We start from the raw sequence: 20,943 nt of genomic DNA, 5'->3' as shown, positions 1-20,943 counted from the left end.
GATGATGGCGAAAAATACGCTTTTGTTGAATATAAAGATGCTGAAAGTTGTGAACGTGCCTTGGAAATGGACGGAAAGACTTTTCCTTATTCAATTAAGGATGGTTTAGTCGTTCAAGTTGCCAGATCAGATCCATACCGTGTCAGACAACAATATCAAGGTGGTAGTAGAGGTTACGGTTACCGTGATGGTGGCAGAGGTTATGGATACCGTGATGGTGGTTATAGAGATGGTGGCAGAGGAGGTAGATATGGTGGCTACAGAGATGGCGGTTACAGAGATGGTGGCTACAGAGACGGTGGTTATAGAGACGGCGGTAGAAGAGGCGGTTATGGTGGCTACGGTGGTTACAGAGATGACAGAAGAGGTGGCTACAGAGATGATAGAAGAGGTGGTTACAGAGATGACAGAAGAAGAGATGGTGGTGGTGGTGGATACGGCGATTACAGACGTGATGATGGCAGAAGAGGCTATGACCGTGAAGAAGGTAGAAGAGGTTATGAAGATGAAGGTAGAAGAGGATTCGAAGATGAAGGTAGAAGAAACCACGAAGAAGAAGCAGGTAGACGCGAAGAAAGAAGATACAGTAGATCTCCTTCAAGATCACCTCCAAGAAGAGAAAGATCCAGATCTCCAGAACACTTTTAAGAAGTCTACAGATCCGTTCACAACAATAAAATAAAAATCAAAAACAAAATATACTAATACATTGTAACAACAGTAAATAGCTTTATGTAGAATTCTATAGCCTTAAAATGAAATAAAAATAAAAAAACAAAAAACAAAAACAAAGAAATGAACAAGAAAACTTTAAATCAAAGTTTGCAACCAATAATTATTTAATCCTTGTTAAAGACCAAAAACGCCTGGACTTGGAGGATCAAATGCATAAGATTGACGCCCTAAAGCACCTGGAAATCCAATTGATCCTGGTGCATTAGTTCTTCCTGAATTTCTGATAGAAACTTCACGTAATGTACTCATAATACAAAGAAGTACCAACGAATCAATGTCCACAGATAAAGTACTGTCCAAATTTCTCCCTTGTGCACTATTCTTGTCTTGATATATTTGAATCTTACCAACTTCATTGTACTTCTTTGGAAGTAATTGTGAATTTTGATATAATATAGAATCTTTAAATGACCCAAACGGTGGAAGATCATTACTAATGAACAGGGGCTGCGGTAACTGAGAAGAACTAATTACATTGGCAAAAGAATTATTTGGAATTGGGTTTAGATAAGTATCTGGATCGTTCATATCAAATGGAACACATGGAACATTGGATTTTCTCTTCATAAATCCAGAACTACTCTTTTTGTTAACTATATCATCAACTAAAGATGGCATATCCTCGTCGATGACTAATAATCTCATGTGGGGATTATAATGTTGCACGACACCCAGAATAATTGACGGCCCAACAACTCTAAATCTTGTATTTTTGTAACTGAAATCAGCAAATGGACGGAAGTTACTTTGAAACATGACAATTTTAAAACTTGGTTTATTTGGGGGATGAAATTCAAAGATGAATCTTCGGTAAGGCTGGAAGTACTTGGAATAAACTAAACAAAAATTGAATGTTTCAAATTCCATTTCATCTTGTATATTTGGATCAGGAGCAGATGGAACTTCTTTATATTTCTTGAATATAATCAATGGAGTATTCTTTCTGAATGAAGACAAATATGGAATCATAACTTTGAATAATGGTAACCCCAATCCTTTCAATTTCAGATCCAATGGAACAATATGTGGACGGTCATCAATAATAATATCATCATCATAGTTTAAATCTTCTCTTTTAGTTGCTGATGATGTTCTTTTAATAGATCCATGCTGGTCATAGACCACAATCAGATTTTTTCTTTCCCTCTTGATATTCAGTCGTAGCGATTTGAATAATTCAAATGATTCTTCACTTGAGAATATATACATGTTATGTTTCAACATGCCATTTACCATTATAAACAGCCGTTTGATTGTGAAATCAGTTAAACTTTTATCTAGAATCTTAAAATGAGTAGCAGCATAAGCTTCCATGGGGATATGTGTTTCTTCAAATATAGTAGAAGTATCATCAAAACTGTCATCTATGGGGACAATAATATGACTTGGTTCTGATTCATTATGGTTACCATTACTAGTACTACTACTTTCACTATTATTATTACTATTATGCAGCGGATGTTCAGTATCATAATACCTTCTTGATTCAAGAAGTCGCATTTGTCGGATCACAAATGGCAAGTACATTGTGAAATTGTCGATATAACTTTCTTGTAATTCCAATCGTTGTTGTCTATCGATGTATAAAGTTTCAGCTTCTGATAAAGTAGCTGATTTGTTTGACTGTGTAGTAGCCAATGGTGACATATCATCATCATCATCATCATCATCATTGGTGCCATTGGTGTTATTATTTGTTCTAACCCTACGGTTTCCCACATGAAGGATTTCAAAATTTACGGGATTTGGGGAACTGTATCTTCGTGAAATTGCAGCACGATTATTATCTGTTGTAGTCTTTGAATGAGACGTTGAATTGGACCTTAACTTCTTAAACATGGTTTGTTTTATGGTTGTGTGTTCGAATAAAGGATTGGTCGGATGTGAAGTTAATAATTATGAAAAAAAAAAGAGGGATCAAAAAAAAAAAAAAAACCCTGATGTTATTATTAATAAGAGAGCAAGGAAGACGAAGAAGAAGAAGAAGAAAAAGAAAAAAAAATGCTAGCCATTCAGTTTCTGTAAGTACTTGTGCATATATTACATGCTAAACAGAAACTGATTTCAGCCGAATAGATAATTAAACAAAGACAAAGCGAGCGTAAGAGAAGGTCGTGTACAAGGTGACAATTTATTTGCTGATAACAGAAAGATAATATAATACAATACACAAAATCTAAAATGACAGATTATATTATTGTCCTATATTCATCAAACATGGAGGGTTCACGTGACAAACAAATTAGAGGATATATATTATTATTATTAGTAGTAGTAAGATAAAGATGATCGCTATATAAAATTATAACCCCAGTAACAAATCATAATCTGATTGTGTTGTTCTGGAACTTAATTTGAATTCTTTCAAATCAGGTGCATAATTCTCTTTATCTAAATGAAGTAAACTTGATGTAATGGTATTGGATCTCTTGAAATCATTGTCTGATGCACTGGTATTACTGGCATTACCAGCAAGGCTCGCATTATTATCCACCAAACGGCGTAATCTGGTTGTTTTCGACAAACTTTTAATTATTTGGTCTTTATCCTTGAGTTGTTCTTTCAACATTACTATTTCTTCCTCTTGATCTTTCAACACATCATACAATTCAGATGAATCATTAGTTGGAATAGTTGCTGTAGTTGCAGTGGTGGCACTGTTCATACTCTCCAATTTCAATTGGTTTTCTAAATGTGCAATATAGGCTTTATATTCATTGGTCTCAAATGTCATTCTCTTGTAGAAATCTTCAATGTTAGTCATCAACATTTGCAGATTATCTGTCCCAGAAGTTATAATATCATTAAGTATATCATTTTTAACAATAACAGTTTCTGTTTTCTGCAAATCAGTCAATCGGGAAAAATGATCCAATTTTTCACGCAATACTCTGTTTTCTGCTTCTAATTCAACAACCCTGGTGCCTTCAATACCCGCAGATGGAGCAAACATGGAATTTGGACTGTTGTTTCTTTGTAGTTTCATAATTTCTTGTTTTTGTTGTTCAATTATACTATTCAACTCTTGAATCATTTTTGCCGAATCTCCATCCATACGTCGTCCTGTATTACGTTCAACATTGATGACAATATCTTTAGCTCGAGCTGCAAATCTTAAAGTTTTATACGTTTCAGCCACACATTGTTGTACACTTTGTTGATTACCACCCATGTGAATAGTACAAAGAATCAGGACCAAAGAAGACCCACTTAATGCGGGTTGTAATAATCTTGTTAATTTAGAATCTCTGTATGGAATATGTTCCAATGTGGAGCTAGATAACTTATTAATAACATTTGATAAGGCCAACAAAGATTTATTAATATAAGAACCTTCTTTTCTTCTTTCCAAACTTGTAGCTGCTCTTTCCAGACCAGCCAAATCACACAATGATAAAGTTGATTTTAATTCAGTTTCTGTCAATATATCAATAACTTTTAATTTGATTTGTAAGATGGAATGAGATCTGGAAGATCTAGCATTGAAATCTGTTGCACTTGTTTTACGATTAGTATCACCACGTTTAATCAATTGTAATAATTGTTGCTTTGATGTTATTGATGCACTAGTCAATCCAATAACTTTAGTTCCATAATCGGAATCATCTCTAATCTTTAAATCTTGATTACTATTAGTTGTAGATAATAGATCAATGATTTTTTCATTATAAATTTCAAGATATGAAACTTCAATGGAATATTTTTTTGCTGTCGTACTATCATTAATTTTATTGAAAATATCATTAATGGCCAATTCAACAAAACCTGGATCGGCATCACTACCTTTCATAGAAAATGTTTTACCTGAACCTGTCATACCATATGCAAATATGGTTCCATTATAACCTTCTTGAAGGAACTTATTCACTATACTTAAACAAGATTTATTGTAAACTTGGAAATTACTTAGTTGAAAATCCATAGGAAACACGTTATCAAATACAAATCTTGCTCCATCTTCTGCATTAGTAATTGAATTATCAAATTCATCAATGATCCAATTTCTATTATCGATTGTATTTGGATTTGGTCGTATTGAAACAGAAATTGATCCTGTGTAAGGTTCTTGTTGTTTAAAAGAAGGTGTACATGGTCGACTAATTGACATTGCCGATCCAGGTCTTGATCTTGGTGGTTGAATCGGAGACGAAGATTTAGGAACCATTGATATTCTTGAAGGTGGTCTAAACGAGTTTCTCGAAGGTGTTGAATTCATAGTAGTATTAGCATTACAAGATCTTGCACTTGTAGGTGTTTTATGAGACATTTCTGTATAATATTAGCAATGAAGAAAATAACTAGATCGGATTGAAATGAAATTAAATAAACTGAAAACAATTAATTATTCAATAGGGTATCTAGTTGATATCGGAAAATATCTTACTTTCGTCTTTCCACAAGAAACTTCAAGAGTTTTTTAATCTCTTTTTTTTTGGGATTCTTTGGTTGTGGTCCTGTAATTGGAAAAGAGGAAAAAAAAAATTGGCATTCTTCGTGAAAATTAGACGTGTTTACATTCCGTCCGAATCGGGACACTTGTCCACAAAGGAAATTAGGTTTGTGTGTACGGTTGCGAAAAAGGGCACAACAGAAGAGAAGCGGTCAAGGATTTTGCACCAATGGCCGTACCACATCGACCGAGGAGAGCACAACTGTTAATCTGAATCATAGAAGTGTATTAACACTAGCTAATAATAACTATAAAACAAAACAGGCACGATCAGTAATATCTTTGCCGTACCAAACAGACCAATCTTTGTATTTCTTACTTAATTCAGTACCAACTTGGTCCAATTCTTGTTTAGCTAAAATAGCACAACGAATATCATAATAGAAAATACTAAAACATAATTTTCTACTAATTACCGATCCAATATCAATGATCTTACCAAATTTAACAAAATCAGTTCTAATCTCATCAAGATTTAAATTTCCAGAATAATGTATGTCAGGTTCTGGATAAAACATCTTATCACCATTTCTTATTCTTTTACCTGGAATATTTCTTGAGATTATTAAACATCTTCTACATCCATTTTGTAAAATATCAGTCATTAAAGATTTTGGTAAATTAAAATTAATTAAATTATTCTCATCATTCAACCATTCAACTCTAAGTTTTATCCCATTAACCATCAATAATCCAGTAGCTTTCCCATAAGTATAAAATTGTTTAGCATGTTCTGGGAAAATAAAATACAATTCAATTTTACCATTTGGTAAAACAACCAATTTTTCTAAAGGACCTCCACAAACTTGTTGTAAAATGCTATTTAATCCCATGGATTCATTGATATTTGATAAAACAACACACCTTCTTTTACTTGTTTGTTCATTAATAGGTTTTCTAACCCTATTAAACACTTTATGTAATTTATCATTGGCTACATGATTAATATTTTCAAGACTTGGATTTATCCCAGTTAATGGTCCACCACTACCGCCACCACCACCACCACCTCCATTATTATTTCTTTTTTTGATATTATAATTAGTAATAGTTAGATTTTTTTCATCATTCCCAAGAGTTGATTGATCATCACGAAATTCAAATTCATCTGATTTAGTTTGATCTTGAAAACTTTCTATTCTTGTAAATGGCCAAGAACAAACTTTTAAAAAGTTATTTCTACGACTTGATGAAGATGTTGTAGTAGTGGTGGTTGTAGTTGTTGTTGTTCCATGGATAGTTGAAAATTTAGGATTATGTGAAGTATATGTTTGTCCATCATCTGATACCATTCTTGAAAATGTAAAACTAGGTGCTCTGATAGAACTACCATGATGTTGCTGATGTTGTGTTTGCTGTTGTTGCTGTTGATATTGTTGATGTTGATGATGGTGGTGGTGGTGGTGGTGGTGATGATTAGTTGACGTATTTGATTTTCTAAGACTAGAATTGTTAGTTGCGGTGGTGGTTGAATTTGATGCCATTTGGGCTGGAGAACTTTCAAGTAAATATGAATCAGAATGCATGATTGATTTTAGCATGGTTTATACTTAGATTAAAATGAATAAATATGTCTGTTTTTCAATAGCATGGTAAAAATTTGGAGATTCCAACGGGTTTATATGCTTTGGATCGAAAAATTGTTATACTTTGTTATCTTTTGCTGCAACATTCGAAGTTGATTTTTTTTTATTTTTTTGATATTAGAATCTGTATCATCTAGCTTCTTTTCATAAAACTCCGGTAGTTACTGTACAGGTTTATCTAAGAAATTAATCCAATTTTCATCTATTTAAATTTTATTTCTGGAGTATGTTCACCATTCAGATCTCATACTTGATAGACAATGATGTACAGACCATACATAATTTTTATGAAAATCCAAACTCGCAGCCATTTCTCTTCCTCATCGAAGATTCCCAAAAAAAATCAATAGTGAAAAAAAAAAAACTACAAACAGCTATTTATCTTTTCAGTTGTACATGAATAGACATTGGATAGGAAAGATTTTCAGAATAATGTCAGATACACTTAAAAGATCACCATCACAAGAACTTTTACAAGTTTCCAAGAAGCCAAAACTTATTTCTATTGGAATAAGTGAAGAAAAAGCAGGAATCACCCAATTTATTAATCCTAATGTAGTTGGATTTTCAGGATCTTTGAAAACTTTACATACTGATTTTCAAGTTAATGAAATTGAAGCAAATGGAAATGTTGTTCATTTAACTGATATGGGGATTGATGTTGGACCTACTAAGAAAGAATTAAAATTACAAGAAAGAGCTAAATTTAGAGAAGAAATTGCAGGAAAAACTGAAGAAGAAATTGCAGAAATAAAAGCTAAAAAATTACAAGAAAAGGAAGAAAGAAAAGAAAAGGAAAGACAAGAACAAGAAGAAAAGAAAACAGCAGAAGAAGAACAAGAAGCGAATGAAGAATCAAAGAAGTTTGATTTGGCTGATGAAGATCGTGAAGAGTTATTAAAATTTGTAACTCCAAAAGAATTATCTCAAATTGAAGATTTGTTTAAAAGTGGAGGAAATATGGAAACAGAAACCAAATTTGATGATAAACAACAACGTACTGATTTACACCAATTGATAAGAAAAGCATTTGAAGGGAAATTAGAAACTGTTACTTCTCCTGAAAATACATTCAGAATTGCTATTGGAACTAAACGTTCGAATCGTAAACCACAAAGACAACAAGATAGTATGCATCATGTTGATGAACATGGGGTTTTGAATTATGGATTAGGTCCTTATAAACCATACTTGCATTTCACCGTATATAAGCAGAACCGTGATACTATGGAAGTTGCCAATAACATGGCTAAATTATTGAGAATTAATAACAAGTTCATCACTTATGCCGGTACTAAAGATCGTCGTGGTGCAACCTGTCAAAAATTTAGTATCCATAACGGTAAAGTATTAAGAGTCAATGCATTGAATAAGCTGAGAAAGTATGGATTCACTCTTGGATCTTTTAGTTATGAAGATTATCCATTAAAATTAGGAGACTCAAACGGAAATGAGTTTACTATTGTTATAAGAGATGCAAAAACTATTGATGGAAGTGAAGATCTTGAGAGTACTGTCAGTTCATGTTTTGAAAGTTTAAAAAATAATGGATTTATCAATTATTTTGGTATGCAAAGATTTGGATCATTTAGTGTTTCTACCCATGAATATGGAAGATTAGTATTGAGTCAAAAATGGGAAGAATTTGTTGAATTGTTATTATCTGAACAAGAATCAGTTGCACCGGCCTCTATTGATGCTAGAAAAATCTGGAAAGAAACCAGAAATGCTGACCAAGCTTTGCAAGCTTTACCTCATTATTTTGTTGCCGAAACAGCCATTTTGAAAACTTTGAAAAATGAAACTCAAAATGAAGATAAAAAATATACTAAAAACGTATATCTCAAATGTATTCAATCCATTCCAAGAAACCTTCGTATGATGTATGGACATGCATATCAAGCTTATGTTTGGAATCGTGTGGCTTCAAAGAGAATAGAACTTTATGGTTTAGATTTAGTTGAAGGAGATTTAGTGTTTGAAGATTCTCAACAAGTCTTGGATGAAGATGTTGCATATTTGAATGAAGCAAAAGTTAAATCATTAACTAAAGAGGATATCGAATCAGGGAAATATACTATTTTTGATGTTATTTTACCAAGTCCAGGGTATAAGATCAAATATCCCGGTAATGAAACTTTGAAGAATGTTTATGTTGAAACCATGGCTAAAGATGATTTAGATCCATTTAGTATGGCCAGAAATATTAAAGAATTTTCATTAACTGGTACTTATAGAAAATTAATGGCTCAAGCAAATAATTTGTCTTATGAAATTGTCAAATACTCCGATGATGAAAAACCATTGATTAGAACTGATTTAGAATTGTTGCAAATCAAACAAGAAACAAATGAAGATGCACCAAGATTAATTCCAAATGAAGAAGGTGGTGATAAATTTGCAGTTGTTTTGAAAATGCAATTAGGGGTAAGTTCTTATGCTACTATGGCTTTAAGAGAACTTTTGAGATGCCACTTCCAAGTTTTCTGGAGGGTTTTGGTAAATAGCGTATAGAAATTTTAATGACCGGTAATAATTTTCGGAATGGTCCCGGGTTTCAGGACCTTCAGAAACCCTGCCCCCCCCCCCCCCCCAAAAAAAAAAAAAAATTTATAAACCGAAGCAATGTCATGAAATGGAATCACAGATGGTAGCGTTAAGAATTTCAGAACAGATTTTAGATAAAAATTAATAATATCAACAAGAAGATAAAGCTTTCGAGGAAAGAAGATCCAAACTAAAACTATCGGGGGAGAAGTAGGAGTTATGTTGATTATTATGCCGAGTCAAGAGTTTACTTTTGGTTTATGATTTTTTTTTTTTTTTAATTTTAGTTCCAGCAGTATAATGACCCAATTGCTTTGTACTGCCGCGTCACTTGATTTTTTGTCGTTGTCATTGTCGTTGTTGTTGTGGTTGTTGACATGTGCCTCGTTAATTGTCGATAGTTGATTACATAATCAAAACTTGAGTGTATTGTCTCACTAAAACAAAAGTTTGCCCTTTTTTTTTGTTTTTCCTCTTTGTTCTCATTTATACAAAAAAAAAATTGCTGCCTCCAAAATCAAACAAAAAGATAAATTACAACCAACAGACAACCTCCAACAACAACAACAACTCTTTCTACTACTTTTCATAATCATTGTTACTTTCTGATCAAGAAACATGTCATTAGAACAACCACATCCTGAATCAGGCCATCAATTGAAGAAAATATTCAACAAATTAAGTGGACAACCAGAATCTTATGCCCGCAAACAAAATTACACCTTTGGTAAAACCTTGGGTGCTGGGTCATTCGGTATTGTAAGATACGCTAGGGATAACGTTACTAATGAAGAAGTGGCGGTGAAGATCATACTTAAAAAAGCATTGAAAGGTAATGAATCAATGATTATTGATGAAATGCAATTATTGGAACAATTGGATAATCCTCATATTGTTGGATTTAGAGATTGGTTTGAGAGTAAAGATAAATTTTATTTAGTCACTCAATTAGCCACTGGTGGAGAATTATTTGATAGAATTGTTCAAAAGGGGAAATTTACAGAACATGATGCTTCATTAGTTGTTATTCAAATGTTGGAAGCTTTGGAATATTTACATAATAAAGATATTGTTCATCGTGATATTAAACCAGAAAATATTTTATATTTAACTCCTGCAGAAGATTCACCTGTTGTTTTAGCAGATTTTGGTATTGCTAAAAGATTACAAAATTCAAATGAAAAATTGACTTCATCTGCTGGTTCATTTGGATATGCTGCTCCAGAAGTTATTTTGGGCAGTGGTCATGGTAAACCTTGTGATATTTGGTCATTAGGTGTTGTTACTTATACATTATTATGTGGATATTCTCCATTTAGATCAGAAAATGTTCAAGATTTTATTAATGAAGTTAAACATAATAATGCAGTTATTTTCCATGCTGATTATTGGAAAGATGTTTCAAAAGATGCACGTAGATTCATTATCAAGGCATTACAGTATAATCCAGACAATCGTCCTACAGCAAGTGAACTTTTAAATGATCCATGGTTGGTTTCTATTGCTCGTGAATATAAAGACACCGATTTGTTACCAAACTTGAAACAAGGATTTGATGCTAAACAGAAATTTAGACAAGCTATTGAATTAGTTAAATTGAATAATAGAATCAAGAAATTGAAAGAATGGCAAACTGATGAAGATGATGATCCTTCAGAAATTAATTTGTTTAATGATCATGGATCTCATCATGAATTAAAAGATGCAGCTTCAAGTTTAAGTGTGCCACAAGAACATCCGGTACGTTCATCTTCTCCATTAAATACTTGGAAGAAATTCAATGATGTAGTGAATTCATTAGATAACGATCGTTCTAGAGCTTCATTGTCATCATTCAAATCACCATATGATCTTTCGCATTCAAATAGAGGAACTGAAGTTGGAGTTGGGGAAAAGAGTAATCCAGCAGCAGGAAATGCATTCGTTCAATTAGTTAAAACTGCCACAGCTCATAAAGACAAAGTTTCTAATTATCAAGAAGGAGATGAACAAAAGGACAATACTCATTGAATCAATTAACACAATTTCTAACCCCCTCCCGCAGTGTTATTTTATTTTACCTTTTATTAATTAGTTTTTTTTTTTTGTTTTTTTTATTAATATTATTAATGTACAATAATTGAATCAAGTTTCGTTTTTATTTTAAATTCTCAGTGTTGAGAAATGGTCAGAATTTGTCAGAATTTTTTTTTTCTTTTTTTTTTTTTTTTTTTTCAATTCATCATCAACAACAATTACTGTCGAGTAGTATTACCTATTAAAATCAAAAATAAGAATCATCAAACTATCATTGATTGACTTGACTTGACTTGACTTGATTAATAATAGTAAAAAAAAAAGATGTCATCATTAACACCTGAAGATACCAAACTGTCAAGTAGTGTTGTTGAAGGACAAGAATATGAGAATGAAAGTTCAATTACATCCACTAATAGATCAACATCATCTATAAAACCAATGAAACAACGTAATATTCAATTATTTAATGATGTTGAAGATAAAACACAAGAAGCATTAGGTACATTTACTGAAATTGGTGATTGTATATATCATACGAAAAATATTGGAGCACCAATGAAGAAGAATACAATTAATAAACATAAACCTGAATTTATGACTTGTGATTGTCAAGAAGAATGGGATGGAGAATTAAGGAAGAATTTAGCATGTGGAGAAGATTCAAATTGTATTAATAGAATAACATCAGTTGAATGTATTAATAAACATTGTTCATGTGGAGAAGATTGTGAAAATCAAAGATTTCAAAAAAAATTATATTCAAAAGTATCAGTATTTCAAACAGAATTAAAAGGATATGGATTAAAAAGTGAAGAAATTATTAATGAAAATCAATTTATTTATGAATATATTGGTGAAGTTATTAATGAAACTGATTTTAGAAAAAGAATGATTGAATATGATTTAGAAAATTATAAACATTTTTATTTTATGATGTTGGATCATGATTCATTTATTGATGCTACAAAAAAAGGATGTTTAGCAAGATTTGCAAACCATTCATGTAATCCAAATGCATATGTTGATAAATGGGTAGTTGGAGATAAATTAAGAATGGGGATTTTTGCAAAAAGAAGAATTGAAAAAGGTGAAGAAATTACATTTGATTATAATGTTGATAGATACGGAGCTCAATCTCAACCTTGTTATTGTGGTGAACCAAATTGTATTAAATTTATGGGTGGTAAAACTCAAACAGATGCTGCTTTATTATTACCTGAAGTTTTAGCTGATGCTTTAGGTGTTACTCCAAAACAAGAAAAACAATGGTTGAAAGAGAATAAATCAATTCGTAAAGATCAACAAAGTGATGAAAGTAAAATTAATGAAAAATTTGTTCAAAGTATTGAAGCTTTGCCATTGACTGAATTTGATGTTAGTAAAATAATGAGTGCATTAATGAAATGTCAAGAGATTTTAATTATTGATAAATTAGTTGAAAGAATTTATAAAACTAATGATTCAGATATTAATGGACTGTTGGTTAGATTTCATGGTTATAAAACAATGTCAAATTTATTACAAGAAATTTTATCTAAAAATAATGATGATATATTACAACAAGATAAAGATGAATTGATTTGTAAAATATTTGAAATTCTTCTTAAATGGCCAGCATTAAGTAAAAATAAAATATCATCAGCTCAAATTGAAGAAGTTGTTCAAGATATTCAATCTGGTTCAAATAATGAAAAAATAAAACAGTTGGCTGATGAATTATTAAAAAAATGGTCAGTTTTAGAAATGGCTTATAGAATCCCAAAACTGGAAATCAATACTGTTGATATTTCAGGTATTGCAAGAACTTCTAATTCTCCAGAACCCCTCACTGCTACTACTGCTACTTCCACTACCACCACTGTTATTCCTAATGCCACTAGTCCACAACAAGGAATGAGACCACGACCTGGGGATATGAATTATGGGTTACCAATGAATTGGACAAGTGCATATGATGCTGGATCAGGGAAGTATTATTATTATCATAAAGTAACTCAACAATCACTGTGGGATAGACCACCAGGTTCATTACCATTAGGACCAAAACCACCAATTGGACCAGGGATAAATGGGAAAATCAATAAATATAATGAAACTGATTTAGCAAGAAGAGAAGAACTTAGATTACAACAAGAAAAACAACAAAAATTACGTGAAATTGAAGAAAGACAACGTCATATTAGAGAAATTATTGAACAGAATAAATCTCAAAATAGCACACCTGTTCCTGAATCAAATGATAAACAACGAACTAATAAACCACATCATTCTGTTCATAATCACCAAAAGGAGCATAAACATAAAGAACATAAACATAAACATGGGAATGGAAATGGAAATGAACAATTGGATGTTAAAAAAGTTGAAAAACAATGGAAATATCTTCTAGCTAAACATATACCTAATTATTTAAAAAAATATGAATCAGAAATTGGTAAAGATAATATTAAAGGATGTGCTAAAGAATTAGTAGCTACAGTAACAAGAGGAGAAATGAAATTAAATCCAACTTCACCTGCTCCTGTTGAATTAGATAGTAAAAGACTTCAAAAAATTAAACAACTTACTCATGATTATATGGAGAAATTTATGAACAAATATAGATCCAAGAAGAGAAAACATGATGAGGAAGAACAAGTAGATAATGGTGATAAACGTGTTAAAAATTAGACCAATATTATACGGAGGTATCTTTAAGTAGTGTAGTAACATTAGTTGTAATAGTAAATATATATATATAGTACATTGTTTTATTTAAAATATATTCGTTAATTTCTAAACAATATCATTAACAAATAATAAACTCTATTCAATAAAGGACTTCTATAATAAATTGTAGCAGTAGTGGTAGTAGTGGTGGTGGTGGTGGTGGTGATAAATTATGAGGTAGTGGATGATGATGATGATAATAATAATTATGGGTTGTTCAATAAGAAAGGCAAGTTTTCAATTGATTCAGAACCAAAAGTGATTTGATAAACAGCTTCAAATAATGGGAATTCTTCCAATTTATTAACATTTGATAAAAATTCATGAACTTCTTTGGTAGTAACAATACCTTGAGAGCTTTGACCATTTAATAATTTCTTTTCAGCTTCTTCAGCAGAACAACCAGTTTCAGCCATATATCTACCAACTTTAACATTTCTACCACCTGAACAAGTGGTGATTAAATCGGCAACACCAGCAGATTCACCAGTAAAAGTATCAATTTCAGAATCATCAAAGAAACTTTGAGCGAATTTAATAGTTTCCAATAAACCAACTCTCATAACTGCAGCTTTTGCATTATCACCCCAACCTAAACCTTCAACAAAACCAACAGCTAAAGCAACAACGTTTTTCAAAGCACCAGCAATTGAGACACCAGTAACATCATCAATGACATTAACATGGAAGTAAGGTCTATGGAATAAAGCTTTTAAAACTAATTTATCAATATCTTTACCTGGACCTCTATAATCAGCAGGGATTTTATAAGCAATAGTAGTTTCTGACCAATTACCTCTAGCAATTTCAGGAGCTAAATTAGCACCGGATAAAGCACCACAAGGAATACCCAATTCTTCGGAAATAACGGTAGCTAATAATTTACAACCATCAGGAGTAACTTCTAAACCTTTCAAACAAGAAATGGCTCTTGTTGTTTTTGGAACGTGACCTTTTAATTGATTTAAGATTCTTGGTAAGAATTGATGAGGTAAATTAAATACAATTAAATCGGCACCATGAACAGCTTTAACAATATCTGGGACAGCAACTAAATTTTTAGGTAATTTAACACCAGGTAAATATTTAATATTTTCATGTCTTGTATTTATAATTTCAGTCAAGTTGGTACCATCGATTTTCTCTTCAAATACCCACATATTAACAAAATGGGAGAATAAATGAGGTCTAGCAGCTACATTTTCACAAATGATTTTAGAAATGGTAGTACCCCAGTTACCAGAACCAATGACAGCGATTTTAAACGGATGTTCTGGTTTTAAAGATGATTCTGGATGGGAAGCATTGGTTGGGTTTAAAATATTGTGAGGATGTAAGATCTGAGTTAATTGATCTAATCTATTATTGGCTGAAGTACACATGGTGAAGTGTCTAATTAATGATATTCTTCTTCTAAGTATTATTGTTGATTAATATATGAAAAAAAGTGTCTTTCTTGTGAATTAATTGTGATAACTAAAAGAAATAAACTTTTTTGGGGGGAGTAAGAAATTTGTTGGAACAAGGATTGATGAGGTTGATGAGAATTTCGTTGTTGTTGGAAAATTCAAAAAATTAAACTAAATTTTAGATCAAACCGGTTGAATGGGAACAAATGATTAAATAAATAAATAACTAACTAACTATTGATATGGTAGTAGTAGTAGTAGTAGTAGTAGTGAATGATACTTAAATGAATAGGTAATTATTTGAAAACTAAAACTTGTAACAAAATAATAGAATAAAAAAAAAAAGTTGGGAAATATGTTGGTTAATTTATACACTTATCACCTTCACCATCACCATCATCAGAAATTAACTACGAAAAAAGAAATTCCACCAAATTTTTCTTTTGTATTTAGCTGATAACTGTAAACTAGTGTTACTACTACTACTATTACTGGCTTATGTAAGCACCACACTCACACATTTAATTACAACATCAACCTCGGTTTACGAATTTCTTTTTTTTTTTTTCGGTGCACTGCACACCACGAGATTAACCATCCGCAGATCCAACCAATCACAAGTTCTGTCGACCCAACAACACTACAGCTTCAGTCGGCTCGTGGGACTACCACACGGGCGAGGGGGCACACACCAGTGCGCGCGTTGATCGCCCCCTGACAGTTGGACCTAAGACAAATTACTCTACTCATTGATTTGCTATTTCAGATCATACTAATTCATACTATCAACCCTTACTCCCGAGGAGGATATCAGAGGTGGATAATAGTTAATAATTATTACATCATAGTTGTCTCATACATACATTCTACCCATTCATCCTGTGTGGACAATGTAGAGGCGATGATGATATCACTACTCAACTCATCATCTTTCATTAATTTCTTAATGATCACAAGACGATTAAATCAGAGTTAGAACAAAGTTACTCTATGAGAGAAATTAATTAAATAACTCATCCCATCATCCATCCATCACTAGATAATTTTTGTACCTTCACCTGACTCACTTTTAAATTGGGAACTGCATGCAGGATCAGCCATTGTAAAATTTGAACAGCGCATTCTTCCTAATTCGGCATCGCTTTGTCCGCCCCCCTTAATTACTTTATAACCGTTGAAATTACAGTTGAGTACGTAAGAAACATAAAAAAAAGTGGAACTATTTTAAGAAATATAACCATCTCCTGCTGTTTGTAAAGTGAAATCATTGGTTGATAACCTTTTAAAATTTCCCTCGTTTGTTTGCTATCTGTTATCTGTTGGTGATGGTATTTTATGACTTTTATTCTAAATGTTTCTTGACTTGTATCTCTTATTATTATTATTATCCCACGGTAGCTTGTCATTTATTGTTGCTTTTCTATATTATACACAAAATATGACACATTGGGCTTAGTTCATTTAAACAATTTGATTTAAATCTTCATATGTTCATGGTTCATTTTTGAGTTATAATTGCACATGAAATCTATAAACCAAAACCGTTTCCACCAAATTTTTTTTTTCTCTGTCTCCCATTCATCCGTACGTCTTAAAATTTTGTGTCAATTTCTTTTGCACCCAATATCCAACAACTACAACAAAATAATTGTGGCCATCACGTGTTACACTTTAAACCTGGTGATGGCTAAAATATCGTATAACCAACCTTTCTTTTCTATCCTTAAATGACAAGTTGCTACTGGCTGCAAAAAGAAAAGAAGAAAAAAGTGACTAATATTGTTTTATTATTATTAAATGTGTACATAACCTATATTTGTTACCAATCTTTTTGATATCCATAAGTTGGAAACTGTCGTTTAATACTATCCTCGTCTTCATCTTCATCATCGTCATTTTCATTTTCATCATCTCCCATTTCATCATCTGATTGTTGTTCATATTGAGATATATTTGATTTATTTTGAAGATAATTTAAATTTTCAACATATAATTTCTTATCTGCATTTCTTTTACAAGTTAATGTTCCAATATGTCTTTTAAGGGCATCTTTTCTGGCAAATCCTTTACCACAATGTTCACATATATTTGGTGGAATACTCAAATGTTGTTTTTCGTGTCTTTTCAAATCTGATGATCTTCTAAATGACATTGGACATTTATCACAAGGAAATTTCCTAGTTGGATCTTGAGAATATTTACGTCCTGATGAATTCGGTAGTTTCTTAGATGTCCCTTCTATAAAATCTCCATCATCATCATCATCATGTTCTGGTTCTTCTATATGAAATAGTTTCTTTTTTCTTTGCTTCCCAATAGATCGTTCTCTTTGATCTTCTTCGGGTTGCTCTTCTTGATGCCCACTATTATTATCCTCATTGGATTGTTTAATAGCAATTGATTCTTCTCCAAGTAGGAAATTCCAACCAGGTTCATTTCCTGAAGGATGATGTCTTGTTGAATCAACAATAGCTTCATTAGGTGTATTTCTGAAAATATTATTATTAAAATCAGGAAAATTATCATAACCATCAAGTATATCAACCATACCAATTGAATTTCTACGTAAATTACTCAATTGAGCTAATGGATTTCCATGAGGAGCACTAGCATATTGTAATCTAGTTAATAAATCTTGTAATGTAGAATCAATTATTCCTGAAGATTCTCCATTATTTGTTCCTCCATCTTTATTTTTATTTGCTGCTGCACCTTTTGCAGTTGCTACTAAAGCTTCTTTAGCTAATCGAAAAAATTTCTGATCTTCATTTTCAATAGGCGGTGTTTGATCTTTAAGTGGTTGACTTCTTGTATAACTTAAATTAGCAAAACTATTACCTAGAAATGAACTTGATGTAGATTCTTCTGGTTGTTGACGTAGTTGGTGTTGTTGCTGCTGCTGCTGTTGCTGTTCTTGTTGCTGCTTTTGTTGAATGTGTTCTTGTTTTTCAGAATCCTTTCTAGGTTTCTTAAGCGGCGGTGATAATGAAGATGGATATAATGGACTTACTGGATTAGGTGAAAACATATTTCTTGTTGGAGAAACTGATCTTGAAGATTTTGAAGGTATTCTTATTAATCTTTGTGATGGTAAAACTAACCTTTGATTAGATAGAACTCTTTTCAAGGGTGGTAATTTTGTCTTATCACTATTTTGGTTAGTATTTCCCATATGATGATGATATTATCTCGTTAACTTCCATTTGATTGCCTTTATATTTCACACTTTCTTCTATAATGTGAAACCACGTTTTTTTTTTTTAATAATAAATAAAGAACTTTTCTTCTTAAGAATATCAGCAACAAAATAATTATTATAAAAACTATCATGGAAAAATCACCACTATAATAACGATTTCTTTAAGTATATATAACAATAAAGTTTTCCGAGAAATTCATCATTATCAACCAAAAAATGTAAACAAAAAAAAAAACTGTGGTGTTAAAACAATTTCTGTATTTGATATTCATTATCACCTAAAAAAATAGTAGATCCTGTTACATAGTCCTACTCCTCTTATTCCTCCACCCCTCTGATTGCTCCCATGAGATGCCGCTCGCCATAAATTGATAATGCGAGAAATCTGGGGCTGATCTTGGTAACATACTCCCTCACTCACTAAAAAAAAAAAGTGTGGCGTCAATAAGTAATCAACAAGTATAATTTCGTCTTTCTTGTTCTTGTTTCAATCCAATTCTCCTTATTATTATCGTGCATCCTGGTCAAATGGCATCAAATATCAACGAGATTCATCAATGAGCAATTGATAATATACATACCTATGAGGTTGAATTCAAATTTAGTGAACAACAAAACAAAATTGTGGGTCGAGTTCTTCTTTTCTTTTATGTACCAAACAAAAAATAAAAATGAAAACTTCAATTTCTCTTCACTTTGTGATTATTTGTCACGTGATACAGAAACTAAAAATTGACAAAAAAAAAATAAAAACTGTGGATTTCAATCCAGAATAATAGGTACACCAAAGATATATAAATACTCTTTAGATAAATATAAGTATAAGAATATGAGAATAATGGTTAGGATATATATATATGTATATATGTTAACAGGAAAAAGAAACATCTATTGTTTTATTTTTAATCCATTTGGAAATTTTCATCATCTTCATCATCATTACAGTGAAAGGCAAGGTCGTGTCAAGTAGGATAGAAAAATTACTGCAAACCACGTGAAATGAAAAACTCTTTACTAACATTCTAATTATAATTTGCCCATACCCAAGCTTTCCTCTTGATCCGTAATTCATTGCTCCTTCTTACTTCCATTGTATCTTACACTGATAACCAAAAATAAGTTGAAAAACATAGGTTTATAATTCTGGCTTCTAGCTAGCGGATATTGACAAATTGGGAAAACAATGCATTGAATCTAAAAAATAATACGTCAAATGTAGTGAACTTTCTATTTGACACCTTCTTTAATTCCTGTCTCTTTAAATTTCTCTCTTGTCAAATTATAATGAATGGGTAATAATTATACAATAATATAAGACAGAGTTCCGTCAATTGACAGATTTGATGAGTTTTTTTTTGTCATGAATATTTTTATAATTTTGTCGCTATTTTAAAGTAAAAACTATTCATTGAGAATTCACCCGGCGCTACCAGATGAAAATAACATTTACAATATAAAGTTTGTATTACTCCACTAATTTCAAATGAATTATAATTGATTTATAGAGATACACCCTAAAAAAGTCATACTTTGATAGTTTTCCTCCTCTGGGTTTGATAGACAAGTCATTTGAGAGTATGGCCAATATCACGACTGATCGAATACACGTTAAAAAAATTTATAAGAATAATTCAACAATGTAAACCATCTATTTCAGTCCTAACTAATCCAACAGATACCTCTACTTATGAATAAAAATTCATCTAATTGTTAAATCACACATATATCATCAATCATAATCATTCTTGATAAACCCTTCACGTGAATAACACCAACAAGAAACTGCAAGTCGTATTATTATCTCTCAATTACTTTGATATATAGAGTAACGAGTGTATAAGGAATAAATCACTTGTCAATAGTTCGGTGATTTTCTTACTCCAGTTGGAATGTCTTTTTTTGTTAGTCGTGTATATTGTAACTAACTTGTGTAAGAATCAGACGTGCACGTTGATCAAAATTTGATCAATTCTGAATTTTTTTTTCTTTTAAATTTTAATGAAGAATAAAAAAAAAAGAATTACTTGTTCAACAATCATCAAGTGATCCAAATATTTTGTGTTAGGGTGGAATAGTTTGGTGTGTATTAGTTTGATGGTTTTATTTTGATGGTTTTATTTTATTTCTAATTACTCACCTTAATTCATTCTAGCAGACAATTTTATTAAATATACAAATGATTTAAGTTTTTATTAAAGAGTATTGTTGATACTTTGTAGAGAGTTACACATGAACCTCTTAATTTTTGCTTCTTCTTCGCCTTATTCTCTTGAACCTTTTCATGTGGAT

At 31.6% G+C, this 20,943-nt stretch overlaps 10 protein-coding genes across 10 annotated transcripts; 5 read left to right on the top strand and 5 right to left on the bottom strand. All coding sequences in view use genetic code 12, as the record gives it.

The window, feature by feature from the left end:
• Positions 1 to 66: 66 nt before the first annotated feature.
• On the top strand, positions 67 to 648 carry SLR1 (Slr1p; the record flags this gene model as incomplete). The annotated part of the gene is made up of 1 exon (XM_002547666.1): positions 67 to 648. The coding sequence occupies one exon, from the start codon at positions 67 to 69 to the stop codon at positions 646 to 648; it is 582 nt and encodes a 193-aa protein (XP_002547712.1).
• CTRG_02018 (uncharacterized protein) lies at positions 188 to 682 on the top strand (the record flags this gene model as incomplete). Its single annotated transcript, XM_002547665.1, has 1 exon — positions 188 to 682. The coding sequence occupies one exon, from the start codon at positions 188 to 190 to the stop codon at positions 680 to 682; it is 495 nt and encodes a 164-aa protein (XP_002547711.1).
• Positions 683 to 849: 167 nt separating this feature from the next.
• Positions 850 to 2,574, bottom strand: CTRG_02017 (uncharacterized protein; the record flags this gene model as incomplete). The annotated part of the gene is made up of 1 exon (XM_002547664.1): positions 850 to 2,574. The coding sequence occupies one exon, from the start codon at positions 2,572 to 2,574 to the stop codon at positions 850 to 852; it is 1,725 nt and encodes a 574-aa protein (XP_002547710.1).
• Positions 2,575 to 3,037: 463 nt separating this feature from the next.
• KIP2 (Kip2p) lies at positions 3,038 to 5,002 on the bottom strand (the record flags this gene model as incomplete). Its single annotated transcript, XM_002547663.1, has 1 exon — positions 3,038 to 5,002. The coding sequence occupies one exon, from the start codon at positions 5,000 to 5,002 to the stop codon at positions 3,038 to 3,040; it is 1,965 nt and encodes a 654-aa protein (XP_002547709.1).
• A 431-nt stretch (positions 5,003 to 5,433) lies between these two features.
• On the bottom strand, positions 5,434 to 6,726 carry CTRG_02015 (uncharacterized protein; the record flags this gene model as incomplete). Its single annotated transcript, XM_002547662.1, has 1 exon — positions 5,434 to 6,726. The coding sequence occupies one exon, from the start codon at positions 6,724 to 6,726 to the stop codon at positions 5,434 to 5,436; it is 1,293 nt and encodes a 430-aa protein (XP_002547708.1).
• Positions 6,727 to 7,167: 441 nt separating this feature from the next.
• PUS7 (pseudouridine synthase) lies at positions 7,168 to 9,285 on the top strand (the record flags this gene model as incomplete). Its single annotated transcript, XM_002547661.1, has 1 exon — positions 7,168 to 9,285. One exon carries the CDS (start codon positions 7,168 to 7,170, stop codon positions 9,283 to 9,285), a length of 2,118 nt encoding a protein of 705 aa, XP_002547707.1.
• A 651-nt stretch (positions 9,286 to 9,936) lies between these two features.
• CMK2 (calmodulin-dependent protein kinase) lies at positions 9,937 to 11,328 on the top strand (the record flags this gene model as incomplete). The annotated part of the gene is made up of 1 exon (XM_002547660.1): positions 9,937 to 11,328. The coding sequence occupies one exon, from the start codon at positions 9,937 to 9,939 to the stop codon at positions 11,326 to 11,328; it is 1,392 nt and encodes a 463-aa protein (XP_002547706.1).
• A 330-nt stretch (positions 11,329 to 11,658) lies between these two features.
• Positions 11,659 to 14,007, top strand: SET2 (histone methyltransferase; the record flags this gene model as incomplete). The annotated part of the gene is made up of 1 exon (XM_002547659.1): positions 11,659 to 14,007. The coding sequence occupies one exon, from the start codon at positions 11,659 to 11,661 to the stop codon at positions 14,005 to 14,007; it is 2,349 nt and encodes a 782-aa protein (XP_002547705.1).
• Positions 14,008 to 14,252: 245 nt separating this feature from the next.
• On the bottom strand, positions 14,253 to 15,428 carry GPD1 (glycerol-3-phosphate dehydrogenase (NAD(+)); the record flags this gene model as incomplete). The annotated part of the gene is made up of 1 exon (XM_002547658.1): positions 14,253 to 15,428. The coding sequence occupies one exon, from the start codon at positions 15,426 to 15,428 to the stop codon at positions 14,253 to 14,255; it is 1,176 nt and encodes a 391-aa protein (XP_002547704.1).
• A 1,846-nt stretch (positions 15,429 to 17,274) lies between these two features.
• CTRG_02010 (uncharacterized protein) lies at positions 17,275 to 18,627 on the bottom strand (the record flags this gene model as incomplete). Its single annotated transcript, XM_002547657.1, has 1 exon — positions 17,275 to 18,627. The coding sequence occupies one exon, from the start codon at positions 18,625 to 18,627 to the stop codon at positions 17,275 to 17,277; it is 1,353 nt and encodes a 450-aa protein (XP_002547703.1).
• Between the last annotated feature and the right edge of the window lie 2,316 nt (positions 18,628 to 20,943).

The sequence above is a fragment of the Candida tropicalis genome (genome assembly GCF_000006335.3).
Source record: "Candida tropicalis MYA-3404 genomic scaffold supercont3.2, whole genome shotgun sequence".
Taxonomy (NCBI): Eukaryota; Fungi; Ascomycota; class Pichiomycetes; order Serinales; family Debaryomycetaceae; genus Candida; species Candida tropicalis.
This window is presented reverse-complemented; position numbering and strand designations above follow the sequence as displayed.